At 45.0% G+C, this 20,311-nt stretch overlaps 2 protein-coding genes across 3 annotated transcripts in view; both read right to left on the bottom strand.

Annotated features, from left to right (window-relative positions):
- Positions 1–11,731, bottom strand: part of ANKFY1 (ankyrin repeat and FYVE domain containing 1) — an 83,848-nt gene extending 72,117 nt beyond the window's left edge. For both annotated transcript variants that reach the window (XR_005197380.1, XM_017512184.2), the window contains exon 1: positions 11,660–11,731. Coding sequence is in view for 1 of the 2 variants with exons in the window: in XM_017512184.2 (XP_017367673.1) it covers positions 11,660–11,669 (10 nt within the window). In the remaining variant the exon portion in view is untranslated. The remainder of the gene's footprint in view (positions 1–11,659) is intronic.
- A 3,140-nt stretch (positions 11,732–14,871) lies between these two features.
- UBE2G1 (ubiquitin conjugating enzyme E2 G1) overlaps positions 14,872–20,311 on the bottom strand; it is a 100,951-nt gene continuing 95,511 nt past the window's right edge. The window contains exon 6 of the mRNA XM_017512180.2: positions 14,872–18,100. The gene's annotated coding sequence lies outside the window, so the exon portion shown is untranslated. The remainder of the gene's footprint in view (positions 18,101–20,311) is intronic.

Genomic DNA, 20,311 nt, shown 5'->3' with positions numbered 1-20,311 from the left:
TGAGACGGAGTTTTGCTGTTGTTGCCCAGGCTGGAGTGCAATGGCACGATCTCGGCTCACTGCAACCTCCGCCTCCTGGGTTCAAGCAATTCTCCGGCCTCAGCCTCCCGAGTAGCTGGGATTACAGGCATGCACCATCATGCCCAGCTAATTTTTGTATTTTTAGTAGAGACGAGGTTTCACCTTGTTGACCAAGATGCTCTCGATCTCTTGACCTCGTGATCCACCTGCCTCGGCCTCCCAAAGTGCTGGGATTACAGGCTTGAGCCACCACGCCCGGCCTAGTATGGCTAAAATTAAAAACTCATGGCAAAGGTTTATAGAATTAGGCCAAGCGCAGTGGCTCACATCTATAATCCCAAAAGTTTGGTAGGCTGAGGCAGAACAGCTTGAGGCTAAGAGTTCGAGAACAGCTGGGCAACACAGTGAGACCCCTGCCTCCACAAAAAAAAACAAAACTATTTTAATTAGCCAGGTGTAGTGGTGTGCACGGTAGTTCTAGCCACTCAGGAGGCTGAGATGGGAGAATTGCTTGAACCCAGGAGTTTGAGGTTGCAGTGAGCTTTGATCATACCACTGCACCCCAGCCTGGGTAACAGTCTCCATCTCCAAAAAAAAAAAAAAAAAAAAAAAAAATTGGAGAACTAGAAGCTAGAAACCTCATACATTGCTAATGGAAATGCAAAATGGCATAACCATTCTGGAAAAGTTTGGCGCTTTCTTATAAAGTTAAACATAGACTTGCTTACGGCCAACAATTCCACTCCCAGGTGCTTCCTCAAAACAAACACAAAGATTTCTATCTAAATGTTCAATGAAGCTTTATTCATAACAACTAGAAACAACCTGAATGTCCAGCTGGTAAACCGACACAAACTGTCACCTATCCATATAATAGTACTCAGCAATAAAACAGAAAGGACTGATGCAAGACACATGAGGTACGGATGTATCTCAAAAGCAATATGCTATGTGAAAGAAGCCAGGCATTAAAGATTACATACTCAATGATCCCATATGAAAGTGTGGTTTCATAGTAGGCAAATGAGGATCACTTGAGGCCAGGAGTTCAAGACCAGCCTGGCCAACATGGTGAAACCCTGTCTCTACTAAAAATACAAAAATTAGCTGGACCGGGGCAGCACACACCTGTAATCCCAGCTACTTGGGAGGCTGAGGCAGGAGAATTGCTTGAACCTAGGAGGCAGAGGTTGTAGTCAGCCAAGATGGCGCCACTGCACTCCAGCCTGGGCAACAGTTTGGTCTCAAAAAAACCAAACGACAACAATAACAACAACAACGAAAAACATAGTAGGCAAACTATAGCAAGAGAAAGCACATCAGTGATTGCCAGAAGCCAGGGGAATGAGACTGACTACAAAGGAGTTCAAGGCAAGTTCTTATGGTGATAGGAATCCATCATGATTGTGCTGGTGGCCATATGACTATATATATTTGGTATACACAGTTACAATTAGTAAATTTTGTTTGTCGATCACACCTCAATAAATCTAACAACTCCTTCCTCTGGGATGTACCATGACATCTTTCTATTTCTTGCTGATCACACCAACATTTCCTTGAGGCCTTAGCATCACTCACACACATAATGTCGCCCTTCTCATCCTTCCACGTCTATTCTATCCCATACACACTGTTAATAATCTCCCTAAAACACAGCTTACCTAAGCAAACAATTTCAGCTGGTTCCCAACTGCCTACAAAAGTACCAGTTTCCTACTATGGCATTCTGATTGGCTTAAGTTTCCTGATCCCACAAACCATCTTACTCACTTCACTGACAGCATCTTGAACTGTGTGGCACACATGGTCTTTGAGCATTCAGAAACTGCACATAGAGGAATTTTAGAAATCTTCTGACTTTACCTACCATGGTAGGCTGAAAAATGCCCCCATCCCCATTAGATACTAATATCCTAATCCCTGGAACTTGTGAATGTTGCCTTATATGACCAAAAAAGAGTGTCTCTGCATTGACCAAACATCGTTATGCAGCACATAACTGTTCATGTATCCTTATAAGAGGGAGCAGAGGGAGATTTGGCCCACTCAGAGCAGAAGGTCATGTAAACACAGAACAGAGAAATTTGAAGATGCTGTCCTTGAAGACTGGAGTGATGCAGCCAATAGCCAGGGAAAGTCAGCAGCCTCTTGCGGCTAAAGAATCAGGAAGATTTTCTCCTGGGGCCTCCAGAGGGAATAGGGCCCTACTGACAGCCTGATTTGAGCCCAGTGATACTGACTGCGGACTTCTGTCCTCCAGGGTCATAAGAACACAGTTCTGTTGTTTTAAGCCATCCCACTTGTGGAAATTTGCTACAGCAGCCACAGGAAACTGAAATGCCTATCCTTACAAACCAAAAATTCTGTATAGTAAAAGATTTTAATACCCCAGTAACTTTTGGCTGCATTAGTGTCAACATCATTTTATGGAGTAAAGAAAACACACTTTCCTGTAATGTTTTGCAATAAAAGAGAAAGTGGGAATTAATATTTTTTATGTCTCCTATAGCAGTTAGGTTCTTCACATTCATCATCTCAGATTCTAACTATACTGAAACAGTAACATGCTAACAGTGAAATTCACTTGGGTTAAGTGGATTGCCTACAGTCACACCATTAGCAGAAGAGACAGCCAAGATTTGGCATCTTAAGCCAGAGCCCAATCCATTAATACCATGATGCCAGATTTTGGCTCCAGCATCAGAACATCAAGGTTAGTCATTAATTAATCCAGGAATTAAATGAGTTGCATTTCCTTCCGTAAATGCACTCTACTCCCCTCTGGCCACCAGTTCTAACCCACATAGTATGCAGTAAGTCTTTTTAGAGTAACACCACCAACACCACTTACTCTAATTCTTTAGAGCAAAGGTATCTCCTTTCTCTACACTCCTGTAGTTCCTATATTCTAGCCAAAACTTTAGCAGTGAGTTAGTGTTCTTCATGTATTTTTTTTTTTTTTTAAGATAGTTTCGCTCTTGTCGCCCAGGCTGGAGTGCAATGGCCTGATCTCAGCTCACTGCAACCTCCGCCTCTTGGGTTCAAGCGATTCTCCTGCCTCAGCCTCCCAAAGTGGCTGGGATTACAGGCGCCTGCCACCAAACCCGGCTAATTTTTTTGTATTTTTAGTAGAGATGAGGTTTCACCATGTTGGCCAGGCTGGTCTTGAGCTCCTAACCTCATATGATCCACCTGCCTCAGCCTCCCAAAGTGCTAAGATTACAGGCATGAGCCACTGTGCCAAGCCTCTTCATGTAATTGGTTTTTTTTTTTTTTTTTGAGACAGTCTTGCTCTGTGGCCCAGGCTGAAGTGCAATGGCACAATCTCGGCTCACTGCAGCCTCCGCCTGCCTGGTTCAAGCCATTCTCCTGCCTCAGCCTCCCAAGCAGCTGGGATTACAGGCATGCACCAGCATGCCTGGCTTTTTGGTTTTTTTTTTTTTTTTTTTGCATTTTGATGGAGATGGGGTTTCACCATGCTGGCCAGGCTGGTCTTGAACTGCTGACCTCAAGTCATCCGCCCACGTCAGCCTCCCAAAGTGCTGGGATTACAAACACGAGCCACTGCGCCCAACCATGTAATTCTTTAATGATTAAATGACTTTATACCTATTCTGCTTTAACTATGTCCATTAGATAAAAGAGAAATGACTGTAAAGGCTGTGATGACATTCGATTTTGAGAACCACAAGAATAATTTTTTGTTACAGGCTTCTATTAGGATCTTCCACATAAAATGCTTATCATTAAAGTTTCAACTTCCAGAAAATACGATCTTCCTTGTTGGCATCAGATTAGAAAAGCTCTTCACTGGTAATGCATTAACCACCACCACTACTGCTTTTCTTTTTTCTTTCTTTCTCTCTTTGAGACGGAGTCTCGTTCTTGTGGCCCAAGATGGAGTACAATGGAGGGATCTTGGCTCACTGCAACTTCCATGTCCAGGCTTCAAGTCCTTCTGCCTCAGCCTCCCAAGCAGCTAGGATTACAGGCATGCGCCACCACGCCTGGCTAATTTTTGTATTTTTAGTAGAGACAGGGTTTCACCATGATGATCAGGCTGGTCTCAAACTCCTGACCTCATGATCCACTCACCTTGCCTCCCAAAGTGCTGAGATTACAGGTGTGAGCCACCACACACAGCCCACAAATCTGGATTTTGAAAAAACTCCCAGGTGACTGTACCATGCGCGGTCCTCCAGGTTGAGAACCACTCACCTGTACTAACGGAATGAAGGAGAGAGGAATGCACAGATTTGAGAGGTGTACAGCATCCAGGGGATTTGGTGACTGATGCAGATTTGCAGGGGAGTCAGGGATAACTTTTTGGTTAGTGACTTGAGAGTCTGGCTGAACAGTCATGCCATTAACATGAACGTAGAAGAGAAAACCCAGTATAACTAGGAAGTACAACATGCACACTTACTTAAAACACTTTGCCTTCCCCTCTCTGTTCTGCAAGTTCCATTAAGGTTAAGGTTGCGTCCTGCTCATTCCGTCATCCCTGGCCACAGTAGCTTGCCCCTACCGTAAAATAGATTTTTCCTGATGCAATTCAACTCTGTTAGTTTTGTCTGCCTCTGTATTAAAGTCAGTGGCATGACTTACACCTCTTTCAAAAGCTCACCTTTTATAGCACTGACAATTGGGCTGGTTTCATAAGAGATGCACAACAAATACTAACTAATTGCCACGAATTTCCCAAATTCCCTACTGGAAACACTTCCAAATTAAACATAACCACATAGAAGTATACCAGGCAAAGAGAATATGCCCAAAAGTGAGATCAAAATATTTGTTCTCAAATCCGTTCCTCCTCTGCCTGTTCGCAGCTCAGCCATTTGTCCGAGACACCCGACCGAGAACCCTGGAGTCATCTTTGAGCTTTGTCTCGCATCAACATTTAAACACGTTTCAAAGGTCCTGTCTTGTGCACCTTCTGCGGTCTTTCTCCCATCCATCCTCACCAGCCCCACAACCTCCTACCAAATGGCTCAGCATCCATTGCTACCAGCTTGCTCTCTGGCTTCCTTTATTCCCATGTCCATCCTCTACACTGCAGTCACTTCATCAAGCCTCAGACGATTCCACTTACACCACTACCTTGGCTGATTCCTTTCAGAAGCATCGCCCAGGACTCTCAGAATAAAATCCAAAAGCGTGACCAATGCCCTTAATTTTCTGGCCCTTAACATACTCTTCCAACCTCACATCCCACTAATTCCTTCCACCTAGAATAGATACCTCTCCTCCATCTCATGTCCCCATGTCCAAAGGAGGGCCATTTTTCGAAGCTCAGCTCGAGCAACGTCTCCTGCAATAAGACTTTCCCTGATCATCCAAAATACCCTCCCCATTGCTTCCTTAAAAAAATCTCTCCCTATTCGGAGTTTTCAAAGCAACTCCTAAGCATGCTTTACCTTTCAGCTTGCAATACTTTCTCATATACAATTTCCTTTACCTAGCCTCCTAACTTCAGAACTCCCTGTGAATCAGCTTGAATTCTGGCTAATCTTGTTTAACTAGCAATTACTTCTCCCTCTAGACCCATTCCCTGGTTATCTCACCCTCCTCCCGCCTATACCTTCCTAGGCGGAGTTCCATAAATACCACAGGTTCTTGGTCTCCTCCATTCAACAGGAGATTCTGGGGACACGGCAATTCCTCATTTTGCTCGGCTTGGCTGTAAATCATAATATCTCAACTTGCCTACACCAAAGCCACCTTGCCAGTGAGGGAATCCAGTGTATCTCAGCACAGTATAGTAGCTTCACTTTGACATATCCACATAAAGGATACATTTTATTTCTCAGTAAAAATAATCCACACGGAGAAAGCAAACAGCTACGGTTGGTGACAGCAGTGGAAGGAAAGGGAGAGAAACGAAAAGAATCGTATAGAAGGAACAGTCCTTGAGAAGTGGCTAGACTCCACGTAATTATCAATGACCTGGGACATTTGTTTAATAAGTAAAACAATAAACAGATAAATTTCAAAACCAGAAACAGCAAAGTTCTTTCTTTCCTTATTTCTATCAGCCTACATTGATGAAGCATTTTCTGGAACAGCGCTGTCTAAAGCGCTTCTGGCAATGCTGCAAGTGTTCTATTGATCTGTGCTGTCCATTAGGGGAGCTGCAGCCACATGGCTATTGAGTACTTGGACTAGGACTAGCACAGCTGAGAAGTTCATTTTCAATTTTATTTAATTTTAATTAAATTTAAGTAACCACATGTGGCTAGTGGCTATTGTGTTGGCCAATGAATACTCAGAATATGAAGTGTTTTCACCACATTACTTGGGTTGTTGTCAAAAGTATTCTTCTGAGCAAATTCCACTGAGATAATAAAAGTTTATAAATTTTCTGTTCAATATACTATTTATAAAAAAAAAAAAATTTACATTTTTTTTCCAATGTTTACTTTTACCGAGGAAAAGAAGCGGAGGGTGATTTTAGAGGACACTCAAGAGAAAGACCATGTGCCAGGATCAAAACATCAGGCACTGTGGAAAGAACACCAGGCACTGTGGAAAAAGGCTCTTCCTGTGCTATTTCCTAGGATCCCCACAGCTACCTGTGAGTTAGAATGATCCCCCTTTTAAAGCTGAGGACAGGCCAGGCACGGTGGCTCACACCTGTAATCCAAGCACTTTGGGAGGCCGAGGCGGGTGGATCACGAGGTTAGGAGATCAAGTCTGTCCTGGCCAACATGGTGAAACCCTGTCTCTACTAAAAATACAAAAAAATTAGCTGGGCATGGTAGCACAAGCCTGTGGTCCCAGCTACTCAAGAGGCTGAGGCAGGAGAACTGATTGAACCCAGGAGGTGGAGACTGCAGTGAGCCAAGACTGCACCACTGCACTACAAGACTGGGTGACAGTGCGAGAGACAGTCTCAAAAAAAAAAAAAAAGCTGAGACTGAGAGCAATTAATTGACTTGCTTACAATCACAGCTTAAGCTAGCATTTAAACCCATGTCCCACTGCAGTGTCTAAGCTCTGAAACATTATATCCTATTTTATTATTACTATTTTTTTGGACAGTCTCTGTCACCCAGGCTGGAGTGCGGTGGCACAATCTTGGCTCACTGCAACCTCTGCCTCCAGGGTGCAAGTGATTCTCCTGACTCAGCCTCCAGAGTAGCTGGGATTATAGGCACCTGCTACCATGCTCGGCTAACTTTTTGTATTTTTAGTAAAGATGGGGTTTCACCATGTTTGTCAGGCTGGTCTGGAACTCCTGACCTCAAGTGATCTGCCCACCTGGGCCTCCCAAGTGATGGGATTACAGGCGTGAACCACTGTGCCCAGCCTCAAACATTATATTTTAGTTGCTAAACCGAAAATGGGCTGGATGAAAAGTAGGCTAGGTAACCCTTAGCAGACTTACGTTATCCAGAGCATAATAAAGGCTGCACCAGCCAGGTTGCCTGGCAAGAGGCTAAGGATGTATCCATGCAACTTTTTTTCTTTTTTTTTTTTCAGGCAACTTTTCTTGATGGCTAGCAGGTGATGCTCAATAAGGATCACTACATTCTTTCAACCACAGGCATGATTCTAAGCTGGGAGATACAGGAGTCAGCAAAACAGAACAAGTCCCTGCCCTCATGGAGTTTACATTCCAGGGAGGGAAGCTCTCTAATCAGATGACAACTGAACAGACACTGAGTGACGAAAAGGGCATCAGTTGTGTGGAGACAGTGGCGGGCTGTTGAAGGCCAAGGGAACTGCAGGGACGAAGACACAGAGGTAGCAGCATGTTGGGCACATACAAAGGACAGCGAGGAAGGCAGTGTGGCAAGGGCACAGTGTGGGCAGTAGGAAAGAAGCTGGATGCGTTCAGCGGGGGCCAGACCCTGTTAACACTTAAAGGTCCTTGGGAGAACTGTGTGAGTTGGGCACTGAGGGGCAGGCGTATTAAGAAGAGTGGGAGACATGATCTGATTCATGTTTTAAAGGGAACGCTAGAAACTGTGTGAATTAGGCTGTGAGAAAGCAACATCTAGGAGGAAAAGTTAAAAGCAACCTTTCAATTGGAACCTTTTGAAGTAGCTGAGTTACAAAGGAAGCTTAGGGCTGGGCGCAATGGCTTGCACCTGTAATCCCAGCACTTTGGGAGGCCCAGGCAGGCAAATAGCTTGAACCCAGGAGTTCAAGACTAGCCTGGACAACACTGCAAAACCCCAACTCTACAAAAAATAGGAAAATTTACTGCATGTGGTGGCACGCACATCTGCAGTCCCAGCTACTCGGGGGGCTGGGGTGGGGACTGCAGTGACTATGCCAGTGCACTCCAGCCTAGATGACGGAGTGAGAGCCTGTCTCAAAAAAAAGACTACAATGAAGCTTAGATTAGCAGAATAGCCACAGAGAAGTAGAGTGGGGAAATAAAACTAATTTCAGGACAGACTTCACTAAATATATATGGTCAAATCAATAGCCATGGATAGATGGAAGGAAAGAAGGCTGTTCTCTAAACAAGCCACAAAAGCGGTTGTATACCCACTCTCTGAAGGTTCTGTTTACTATTCCTAGTAAACACCATCTCCCACATTCTCACGCTACCTACCAACCGCTATCAGGGACGTTCCCATTGGGTGTGCTTACAGATCATTCAACCATTATATGACACGGATATCTGCTATTTATTTATATTTAAATGAGTCTCTCCAAACATGCTTAGTGTGCTCTGAGAATCTGGTTAAAGCACAGTCCTAATACCCCAGGAAAGCACCTTCAGGTTAATGAGCTAAATGGCCCAGAATGCCTCCTAGTCGTACTTCGCAACATTGTTTCTAACAAGCTTAAATCCCAACAAAAAGTTGGGACACTAAAAAGGTTAAAAGGGAAACTGTAGCAAAGGTAATGGCAAAGATGAAAGAAAAACTTCGGCAGAGGGTAGTGTCTCATGCCTGTAATCCCAGCATGAGACACTACCCTCTCATGCTGGGATAGTGCTGCCTTTGGGAGGCCAAGGCAGGAAGATCACCTGAGATCAGGAGTTCAAGACCCTGGCCAACTTGGTGCAACCCCGTCTCTACAAAAATACAAAAATTAGCCAGGCATGATGGCGGGTGCCTGTAATCTCAGCTACTCAGGAGGCTGAGGCAGGAGAATCGCTTGAAGCCGGGAGGTGGAGGTTGCAGTGAGCTGAAATCGTGCCACTGCACTTCAGCCTGGGCAAATGAGACTCTGACTCTGTCAAGAAAGAAAAGAAAAGAAAGACTGCAAAGTCAGAACTTCATGACTGCTTACCTAGCTCTCTCTCTGCTAATTTAACCTTGAAAGGATGTTTTCTTTGTGTCTTTAAGGAGAGATACCCCACTGGCAAGATGTCTCTCAAGGCACTTGCTGGATGATGACTATACTGACTCAGGCTCCTCAGGGCTGGAACCTGACTGCAAAGCACAGCAGGTGTGAGTGAAACTGCTGAGAGAAAAACCAGCCGCCCTCCACAATCTCAACCTTGGTAACGCATTCCCAAAACACTCAGCTTACCTTCCTAGTGTAAAAGCGCCAGACTACCCATTACCTCACAGAAGGCCTTCCTGAACCTTTCTACCCACCTCACTCCTGTGGGCAACAGCTGTCTACTGCGTAAGACAACACTCTGTGATTTACCCAAAAAGTAACTTCAGGGACTGTCTTAGCTTTTAGCTCCTTTTCTTTTCTTCTTTCAGGCAACATTCACCAAAAGTTTCCCCGTCCAGGGAGTGATAAAAAGCAAAGTTTAAAACAGTGCCTGCCACGCACGATGGCTCCCGCCTGTAACCCCAGCACTTTGACAGGCCAAGGCAGGTGGACTGCTTGAGCCCAAGAGTTGAAGACCAACCTGGGCAACATAGAGACCTAGTCTTTCTTTCTTTCTTTTAACATAATATAAAAGTCATTTTATTGTTTTGCAACCTTTAACATTCACATGTAAAAACAGAAGATTCTGCCTGGAAATGCGAGTTGTGCTATATTATAAGAAACTAAATTTAAGCTGAGTGCAGTGGCTCACACTCGTCTCTCTCTTTTTTAAGGCAGGCTCTTGCTCTGTCGCCCAGGCTGGTGGACTTCACTGCAACCTCTACCTCCCGCGTTCAAGCGATCGTGCCTCATCCTCCCAAGTAGCTGGAATTACAGGCACGTGACACCACACCTGGCTAACTTTTGTATTTTTTTGTAGGTACGAGATTTCCCCATGTTGCCAGGCTGGTCTTAAACTGCTGGCCTCAAGCGATCCTCCCACCTTGGCCTCCCAAAGCGCTGACATTACAGGCGTGAGCCACAACACTGAGCCAAGGCCTTGTCTACACACACACACACACACACACACACACACACTTTTTAATTAGCCAGGTGTGATGTTGAGCGGCCGTGGTCCCAGCTACTTAGGAGGCTGAAGCGCCACTGTACTCCAGCCTGTGCGACAGAGCGAGACCCTGTCTCAAAACACACACACACACACACACACACGCCCCAAAACCAACTGGATGCCAGTCCCAGCTATCTCTGTAACTTTGCCTACATTCCTTTATCAATAAAGGGCAAATGCACACGCCAGGCCTCCTTCACGAGGTCGTTCTGAAGTCTAATGCAAATGAGAAATGGCGACCAACTGTCATGTGTGCCCAAATCTAAGATCCATTAAGTGATGGCTACAGTCAAAGCTCAAAACCAACAGGACAGGTCGTGGCCAAGCATACTGCAGTCACTCAATAAACAAAGGTCAAATAAAAAGTATTTTTCTCCAGTGACGGGGTAAAGAGGAGAAGCGTGCTGGCCAGACCCCTCAGTGTCGCTGCACAGTCCTCAAAAGGTAACTCCCTATCTCTGGGCCTTCTTTCCCCCTACGTGTACAATGAGGCTTTGACAATGAAGACTTCTAATCACCGCTACATTAAGGGAGGCCGACCCTGAGAGACCAGAGTGCCTTAACGTGCAATGTCATGAAAAGTGCACCAGAGCAGAGGGTGGGCACTGGACTGGGAGGCAAAGGCACAGAGGTCTGGTCCGAGCGGCCCTCTAGCGAGCAGTGTGACCTTGGCCAACTCCGTTCCCGCAAACCCCTTCCTCCCGTCTTCATCAGCACGCCTGGCCTGAAGGCAGGGGCTGCTGCGGAGCCGGAGCCGCCAGTGCGCCCGCCTGCCGCGTGGGCCAGCTCCGCACTGCCTCGCCCCCACGCCACCCTAGCCCACCCCAGCGCAGCCCAGCCCGAGGAGTCCCACGCTCTTCCGCAGGCGAGGGATGGACCCCTTCCGGATGCAGGACGTGCCAGGACAGCAGTTTCGATTTCCTAAGGAGAAGGCTTCCTTCCCCCGGAGTCCCGGCACTCGAGAGCCTCCCCCGCTGCCGCCCGGCCCCGCCGCTGCACGCAGCACCCGCACGGGACCTCCCAGCCCCGCTCCGCAGCCGGCCGCAGTCCCGCGGGGTCCGTATCGCGGGAGGGGCGTTGCCATAGGAACCGAACTCCGGACCCCGGCCCGCCGAGGTCTGGAGAGGCTGGAAAGGAAGGCTCGCGAGACCCGCGGGGACCCCCACCCCCACCCCATGCAACCACGCCCGGCCGTCCCCTCCTAGGGCAGCTTCGCCCAGCCGGCAGCGCCCCCACAGCTCCGCGCCTTCCCGCTCGGCTCCACAGAAACCCTACCTTCCGCCATGTCTGACCCGGCACTGCCTCCGGCCTCGCGAGAAGTGCGCGGAGGAGCCAGGGCGGCGCGGAACCGAGGCACCAAGTCTCGCGAGAATCCTGGGAGGCGCGGCCAAGGGCGGAGCCGAGGGGAGGAAAGCGCTGAATGAAAGCTGAGCGGGTGAACTGGGCTCCGCGGGAGTCGTTTTGAAGCGCAGGCATTCGGGCTGACAGATACCTGGGACAGGAGAGACGCCGTTGAATGTGTAAGCCTTCTGATTGCGGCAGGACACGAGAGGCGCGGAGGTGGTGTGGGTAGGGAGGTGCCTGGGGGAGCTGCCCTGAGCCAGCCACACTCAGGCACAAAGAAGGGTAGGGGACACCTTGCCAGGCTCCGTGGAAGCGCCGTCACTCTGTTGAGAATGGTTTATAGGTGCGTCCAACAGTGGCCCGGCAGGCCGGGCTCTCCGGGACGCAAGCAGCCTCGTCTGTCTGTCGTGGAGTACCCTGCACATATGGCCCGGGTCGTAACATGAAAATGACGTGAAAGTTGTAGAGTTTTGTCATGGCCGATTCCTGATTTGCATGGCGACTGTCACTAACCTCAGCAGCACCAGCCTAGACTCTGGAATACAGCAGGTGCTCAGAATGTTTGAAGAGGTGTTTTCCATGGTGTGCTACTCTGGGAGTGGAGACCCGAGTTCGGGTTTGGCTCTGCAGCTGACTTGCTGTGTTGATTATGGGCAGGTCCTTGCCAGCCTTGTGCCGCATCTGAGTCTACCTCAGTTTCACGAGGAAATTGGACTAGAATTAGTGGTTCCTAAAGATTTAGAGGGCCATGGCTCCCTTTGAGAATTTGATGAAAACCAGAGGCCTCTCCCTTTGAGTAGCACACGTGCAGGAATAAACAAACATGTGCCCTTTCAGAGCGTGCTGAGACTAGATGCCCATGATCAAAGAACTCTCCTGAAGGGATGGATGAGTTCAGGGGCTTGACTGCCTCTTCATCCCAGCCTCGCTCTAAGGAGCCCTCTACCAGAGGCGAACGTACCCCTCTTAAAAAGGACTTCATGGTATCCCTGAGCCCTTGTTTTATTTTTGGCGGGGGACGGGGGAGACAGTCTTGCTCTGTCGCCCAGGTTGGAGTGCAGTAGCACGATCTCGGCTCACAGCAACCTCTGCCTTTCAGGTTCAAGTGATTCTCCTGCCTCAGCCTTCGGAGCAGCTGGGATTACAGACACCCACCACCATGCCCAGCTAATTTTTGTATTTTTAGTAGAGACAGGGTTTACCATATTGGCCAGGCTGGTCTCAAACTCCTGACCTCGTGATCCACCCTCCTCAGCCTCCCAAAGTGCTGGGATTATAGGCGTGAGCCACCGTGCCCGGCAGGCCCTTGTCTTTTGAGGGGACTCTTACAGGCTTGTAACCCCTGAGTTACAGAGAACGTAAGTAAAGCCTGTGAAATGAAGCACTTGTAGTATTCAGTAAACTACAACACCCAACAGGTTTGGAGGGAGCTGTAACATTAGCTATAACCAGAAATACAGACATCTTGAAAAGGCTGAGCACTGAACATGGTGCATTTTAAACCCACTTCCGGTTTTGTCAGTCAGATTCAGAGGAACGTAGTGTGGTGCTGTCTCAGGCAAGGAGCATGAAGGAAGCGGAAGGGAATGCATGCTGTCTGCCCTAGCTTCAAGAGCGCAGGGGAACACACTCGGGAGGCAGTGCGCTATCACGGCGGGGCGGGAAGAGGGAGGAAATTTACACTAGGAGTCCAGTGAATTGGGTCAAGCAGCAGGCCCAACACATCCACCCTCTGGATGACGCTAGAAAAGTCAGTGTTCCTGAGCTCTGGCCTCCCCACCTGTGAAGGGCTAACAGCACCCACTATGTAAGGAAGGCAGTGGGACCGAATCCCAGCCATGCAACCTGTGTGCTTTACAGCGATGGCAAAGCAGCCTGAACCTGCTTCCTCATGACAAATGATTACTGTGGAAGCTTCTTATAAGAATTTAACTAGAACCTTTAGGAAAAACACACAGCACAAGCTTGCCGCAAAGAGATGCTCAACGAATAGAAATTTGATTTCCAGTGCTCTTGTTGGGAATAAACGGAAGTCACTGTGAACACAAAGGTGCTAGTGTATTTATTCCTACTGGATACTGCTGAGAAGAGGAAAAAAAAATCAAGTGTCTTGCCCAGGACTTTCTATGCAGCTCCTGTCTTACAAGATGTGTTTGGCTGCCTTTTGTGAAAGGCTTTTCCTTCAGTTTATTTACCTATGTGAACAGAATTCAAATTCTTTTAACCATTTCACTAAAGCTCAGTGAGGAGTGCCAACAAGCCAAAAAGGCTAATCCTACCTTAGCAGCCAGATTACACACATCTGAAACTGAACTGAAATGCCACACCCAGAAAAGAATTTGATCTGTGAACTGAATCCTGGCAGGGTTGTGGGCTTCACCAAAGCAAAAGGGTTTGTGATAAGGTGGTGATTAGCCCTATCCCACCAGGGAGCAGAAAAGCAACAACTCTCCTGGAACCTAGTGCCTTGCACACACCATCAAAAACCTGTTCATTTGCATTTGAAGCAGCATGCAAATAAAACATTTTGGCTATTACCCTGAGTCTGTTTGTAACTGATGTAAGTTTGGTGTATCATCTAGACCCTTCCACAACAGTTGATTCTAAATATATTTATCAGGGAATTTACACTCTGGAAATAATCCTTGATCTTCCCAAAACTTCTCTCGGGGGATTTTCTTGTTTATTATTTAGCTGAATAAGAGGTCTGGATCCATGTTCATTTCTCAGAGTTTGTAAGGAAGAGGGCCTAACAGTCTACTAGTGATTTATATCAAGGACAAACAAGCTTTCAACACCTAACGCTAACTCCGTATGAAATATTTGTAAGAATTCAGGATACAAAGTGGATGCTGGTATCTTGTCTATCTTGTAAAGAAAAGAAGGCACTCTACTAGGTCTTGCCTCTTTCGTCAATAACTTACTAAATGGCCCTGGGCAGGTATTTGGGTGTTTCTCCATCTGTTTAGAGGACAGAAGATGATGACTGATGATGCCTAGTCTCTTCCAGTCCACACTGGAGTCTGGGTTCCTCACCTTTTGGCTTATCTTTATGGTAGAGCCAGGTTCATGTGCTGTTTATACAGAAAGAATCCCACAACTTGGTTTTGAGACCTGCATCCTAAAACCAAAATAGCTCATGATACAGCCTCTAAGTCATCATTTATTGATTTTAGAGCACCCATCACATGAATGAGGTGCTTTACAATACAGTAAACATCACAACAGAACTCACATAGTTAAATACAATCAACAAATTACAGAACTAAAAAAAACTGGAATGAAGCAACATTATGTCAGATTTCAAAGATGCTGAGAAGTGGCAGTACAAAAAAGGTAATTCCACCAACTGGAGACCAGAGGGGCAATGATACACAAGCACCACAGTCCAAAGCGGGCAGATTTTTGTAGAGGGTGAGTGAGCATATAAAATTAAATTTCACAACCGAGAATGAAGGCCGTTAAAAGATATGACACCCACATGATCACAGTTACTAGTGGAATAACCTCACAAACATTACCTTATAATGACAAGGATTTTAAACTCAAGAGGCCAAAAAGCCACTGAGATCATCTATCCCATACGAGCACAGACTGAAATCTATATGCCTCTACAAGAATTTGGAATAAATTTAGGACATGGCCAACAGTTCTACAATCCGTAAGATCTAGGGAGATGTTGGCACAAGTTTTGGGGGAAAATCCTTTTCCTAAAGCAGAGAAGAATCACTTCACACTGATGATGAGGTGCTGGTGGAGCAACGGCCACCTGGTTCAGTGTCATCTGAGTGTGGGTTTCATATCAAACGTAGAGGCATTTAAATTTACATTATCAGATGAACACTGAGAAAGGCACAGATGACATCTCTGACAGAGGAAGGGAAGTTGTAACATCTACGTGGGCCTGTGTTTCAGTGTGGCACAGTCAGGGCACCAGGTGGAAAAGCACGTGAAGAGAGACGCACTCATTCCTGGCTCTCACTTCCACTCCCCTAGAGCTAGCCCTAAAAAAAAACCACATGGTTTTATCAAAGGAACTGTATTAAAGTGGCACTTAAAGTTCAAAAATAGTTGTCCCTGAGTTACTAGGTCATTTGCTGCTTGCTGAAGAGTCAAATCCCAAGTTTCACCTCAATAGATTGCTAGCAGAATTGCAGCAATAGGAGAGCAAAATTTGAACTCCATTTTGCCACAAGCAACCACCATGTGAACAATTTCTGACTTAAGAGTAAAAAGGGAGGGATCCCATCTCTTAAAAAAATTTTTTTTAAATTAGCCAGGCATGGTAGCACACACCTGTAGTCCTAGCTACTCAGGAGGCTGAGGCAGGAGGATCACTTGAGCCCAGCAGGTTAAAGCTGTACTTAGCTATGATCGTTCTTACTGCACTCCACCCTGAGTGACAGAGACCCAGTTTAAAAAAAAAAAAAAAAAAAAGTAAAAGGGATTGCATTCCAAGTCCCATGGGGGTGTGCAGTGCTGATATTTTGGGGCAACAATTTTTATAGTCTTTGAAAAACAGACCAAGTCACGAAGTTCTTAAAGAAAACTGGGTTCCAATGAATCAAACAATTTCCAGTCACAACACATTTACAAGTTTTATAAGGTTTGTATAATGTTAATGGGTTTTTACAATGCTTCTGAGCAGAGAACAGACAGGGATTCAGAAAAAAATCACTTTCTACTGTGACTACATCCTCAACCATTTTATTTCTGCTTAAAAAAGGACATACAGCGTTTGCAGAGGTCTGGGCTATTGGCAGGAGTTCTTTCACTCTTCTGCCAAAGCATTTCCCCAAACCCCACAGAGCGGAGATGCACGAATTCTCACTGATTCTCACAAACACATGTCCCATCTGCTACTGTCTCAAGTTCTAACCCCCCTTAGATGCCGATGACTACTTCCCGCACACAACCTCACAACAAACATAAAGGAGCCCAGGGCCTGCCTTTAACACTGCACATGTTCATTTTACCATTCACTGAAGCTGTTTTAGAAAACTGTATGATATGAAATATAGTTCAGCTCAAACATTAATCAAATCCAAGTGTACTATGGTTACTGATAGGATCTATACGTCAAATAGCAAAGCATTTACCCCTGTAATGCTTTTAGATTCACAGAAGAATCTAGATAGAACCAAATACATATACTGCCATGGCCATGTGATTTTCAAGTATTAAGTTTGTTTGCATAAGGAATCAACCTGAGAGTTTTCTAAACCACTTCTCTGGCATTCAGTATTATAGCCTTCATTCAATACAATAAAAGCCAACAACTTGACAATTATTGAAAAAAAATTATATTTTGGAAGAACTCACTACATAAGGTGACAGAATTCCAAAATCAAATTACATGAAAATATACATCGCAATTTCTTTGTACAATAGGTGAGAAAAATCTGCAGTAGAGAATAGAGGCAAAGGAAGATGAAGGACTAAAGAGAAGGGTATGAGAGTAAATAGCATTTGGAACAGCAAACCCAGAGGTGAAGTAGAAAGCCTGTAGCTGTGCATGCTTCATCTATCCAACCTTAATACTAGGCAACTGAAGGGGGGAAAGTCAGATTTGCTACTGTTTGGGGAAATTTCCAGTAAGCTGAATTAAGAACCATCTGTTTTTAGTTCTCCGGGGTAATGACTGGGATCAAGAGCTCGTAACAGCCAATAAATGTTATTGCTATATCCAATCCAAGAGGTGGGTGCAACCAGAATACAAAAGGGACAAAGCACCTAGTGATGACTCCTTCGAAGTCATCATTAAAAATCAAGTAATTGCTCATTAAGTATTTCAGTATTTGAACTAAATGATTTGAGAACATTCTGGTAGACAGAAGAGATAAAAGCAAAGGGGAGTGTGTCAAAACAAAGAAGATACAAAAGTTTAGTAAGTGAAAAGAGTTTAATGAAGCCTCAATGGTTTAAGGGAAATTAAATGGAAACTTTTAATCCTAATTGCTTTTCATCTGACATGCTTAAAGGAGTCCTTTTAAACTGATAAGAAACAATGAATAGGAAAGAAAACCTGCTAAAATCTTTTAGAATGTACACGATTCTTATTCTACTACAAGAAAGCATTATTTGGTACAAGGTGTATCTGTGGATGTGCATGAACAGTATATATATTATCCGGATCATGTTGTGCTATGTACAGGTCTTTACAATTCTTCCTGAAGGTTAAAACAGTTCATTAGAATTCAAAATGCGTAATCATCTGTGAGTTGGCACTTGTTAGGCTCTTGTCAGCACTGATAACTGGCATGTTTTATTGCAGCCCAGTTCCAGCCAGTGTTTGCCAACTTGTACAACAGAAGTCCAGCAATAGGTGGGTAGAGTGCAGGAAAAACAGTGCCATGTTTCTCAATTGGAGACCTACAACAAAACAAACAACATTATACAGTCAATTTATGAATACAAAAGAATTAACTGTTAGAAGGTTTTATTCATCTTAGATTTCTTTGGCAACAAATCCCTATTTCATTCTGAGCTCGCTTTGAATTTGTCTATTATGGTAGCTCACAAGCCATGTGGAGATATTTAATTTTAGATGTAAATTAATTGACATTAAATACAATTTACAATTTAGTTCCTCAGTCATGCTAATCACATCTCAAGTGCTCAACAGTCACATGTGGCTAGTGACTGCAAGCTCAACAGCACAGCTGTATCATCACAGAAAGTTCTATTGGACAGCATTAATTCAGATTTTTCAATAGTTCAAATGTCGTTCAACTTATGTTAAATCTAGAATCCATAAGAGAAGATTTAAAAACCAAGTGGTTTGGAAATTTACAAACATTTGAGGATATTCAGAGAAACAACTTAAGATTGCCACACTTCCCAACTTGCTAAATTCTATCCAACTCACTATAGCTCCCTTCAAACCCATTTTCTCCACAAAGCCTCCCACAAATGACCCTCCTTCCCAATTACAGTTTGTAATTGTTTTGAATCTGTTGGCCTCATATCATCAAATTAGACTAAAAGTCAAGAACACATCTACATCAAAAACAGTACACCACGTCATCCGGTTCTTATGTGCCAAGCAGCATGCTAAGTGCTTTACCAACTCAGTTTCCGAATGCTCGCATCATATGAAGGAGTCTACCCTATAAAGGTGAGACAACTTCACATAGCTAATAAATGGCTGAGTTTCCTGTGCAAAGTCAGAAAAACACTAGGTTGAAGTTTTTCTTATTTATTTAAGACAGGGTCCCACTCTGTCATTCATGCTGGAGTGCAGTAGCATGAACACGGCTCACTACAGCCTCCGGCCTCAAGTGTTACTTCCACCTCAGCCTCCCAAGTAGCTGGGACCACAGGTGCACACCACCATGCCCAGCTAATTTTTAAATTTTTCTATAGAAACAGGGTCTCACCACGTCACCCAGGCTGGTCTTGAACTACTGGACTCAAGCAATGCTGCTGCCTCGGCCTCCCAAAGCACTAGGACTACAGGCACGTGCTGCTGCACCCAGCGGTTAAAGTTTAAGAAGTCTCATCTGACTATTAGACTTTTCAGAGTCTTGATTATATTAACACGTGCTTTGAAAGGGGGTGGGTGGGAGTGCCAAGGACAGCAGAAAAGGAAGCACCTATTAGTATTACATCTTTAAGTGTTCCAAGGAACTCAGAAACTGAATCTATTGCCATGCACAATTTTGGGCAAAAGAATTCAAACAGAAAATGACTGAGAAATCAAGGGATATAATCTTAAATTCCTCACAGAGAAGCCAAATGTACTTAAGAGTTATGGCAAATTTTAACTCACACGAGACATGTTCAAAATTCAGCATGTCTTCTAAAGCCCAACATGAATTTATCAGTCTTACAATCACTCAAATGCAACTATACCAAAAGCTCTGTTGTAGGGAGGAAGCAAGCTGTTTAGACGACCTCCCTACAAGATACTGAGAGGCTGAACCACTGCTAAATGTCTTTCCAAAAGACATGCGTACCAAGCAATGTAAATGGCCCTTAGAAAGGATGCAATGTACTACATAACAAATGTATCACCGTCACCAGAGTCAGGTCCTATCATCTGCACATAGATACACATACGCACATACATATTTTTTATTAGAAAATCCAAAGTCATACACTGAAACTCAAGAGATGGCCAGGCATAGTGGCTCCTGCCTGTAGTCCCCGCACTTTGGGAGGCCAAGGTGGGAAGATTGTTAAGAGGCCAGGAGTTCGAAACCAGCCTGGGCAACAGGAAACCCTTGTCTCTGCAATAAATAATTAGCCAGGCACGGTGACACATGCCTTATAGTCCCAGCTGCTTAAGAGGCTAAGGCAGGTGTATAACTTGAACTTAGGAGTTCAAGGCTGCAGTGAAATATGAGTGTACCACTGCACTGAAGCCTGCGACCTAGCCTTTTAATAGCAAAGATCCAGTTTTAAATAATAGCATTACCTACTTCATCAGAGAAAAAAGAAAATCTATCCCTCTCCCCTTTGAATAAAAGTTATACTAAATTCTAAATAGAGACAAGGCCTCAGTACAGAAAAGGCAGGTTTTGTCACTTTTCTCTAGAAAGATAAATGTGAATCTTGCACACATAAGATCAAAAGTAAAAA

Source organism: Cebus imitator, unplaced genomic scaffold (assembly GCF_001604975.1).
Source record: "Cebus imitator isolate Cc_AM_T3 unplaced genomic scaffold, Cebus_imitator-1.0 Scaffold464, whole genome shotgun sequence".
Classification (NCBI taxonomy): Eukaryota; Metazoa; Chordata; class Mammalia; order Primates; family Cebidae; genus Cebus; species Cebus imitator.
Note: the sequence above shows the minus strand (reverse complement) of the source record. Positions and strands in the feature narration are given on the sequence as shown.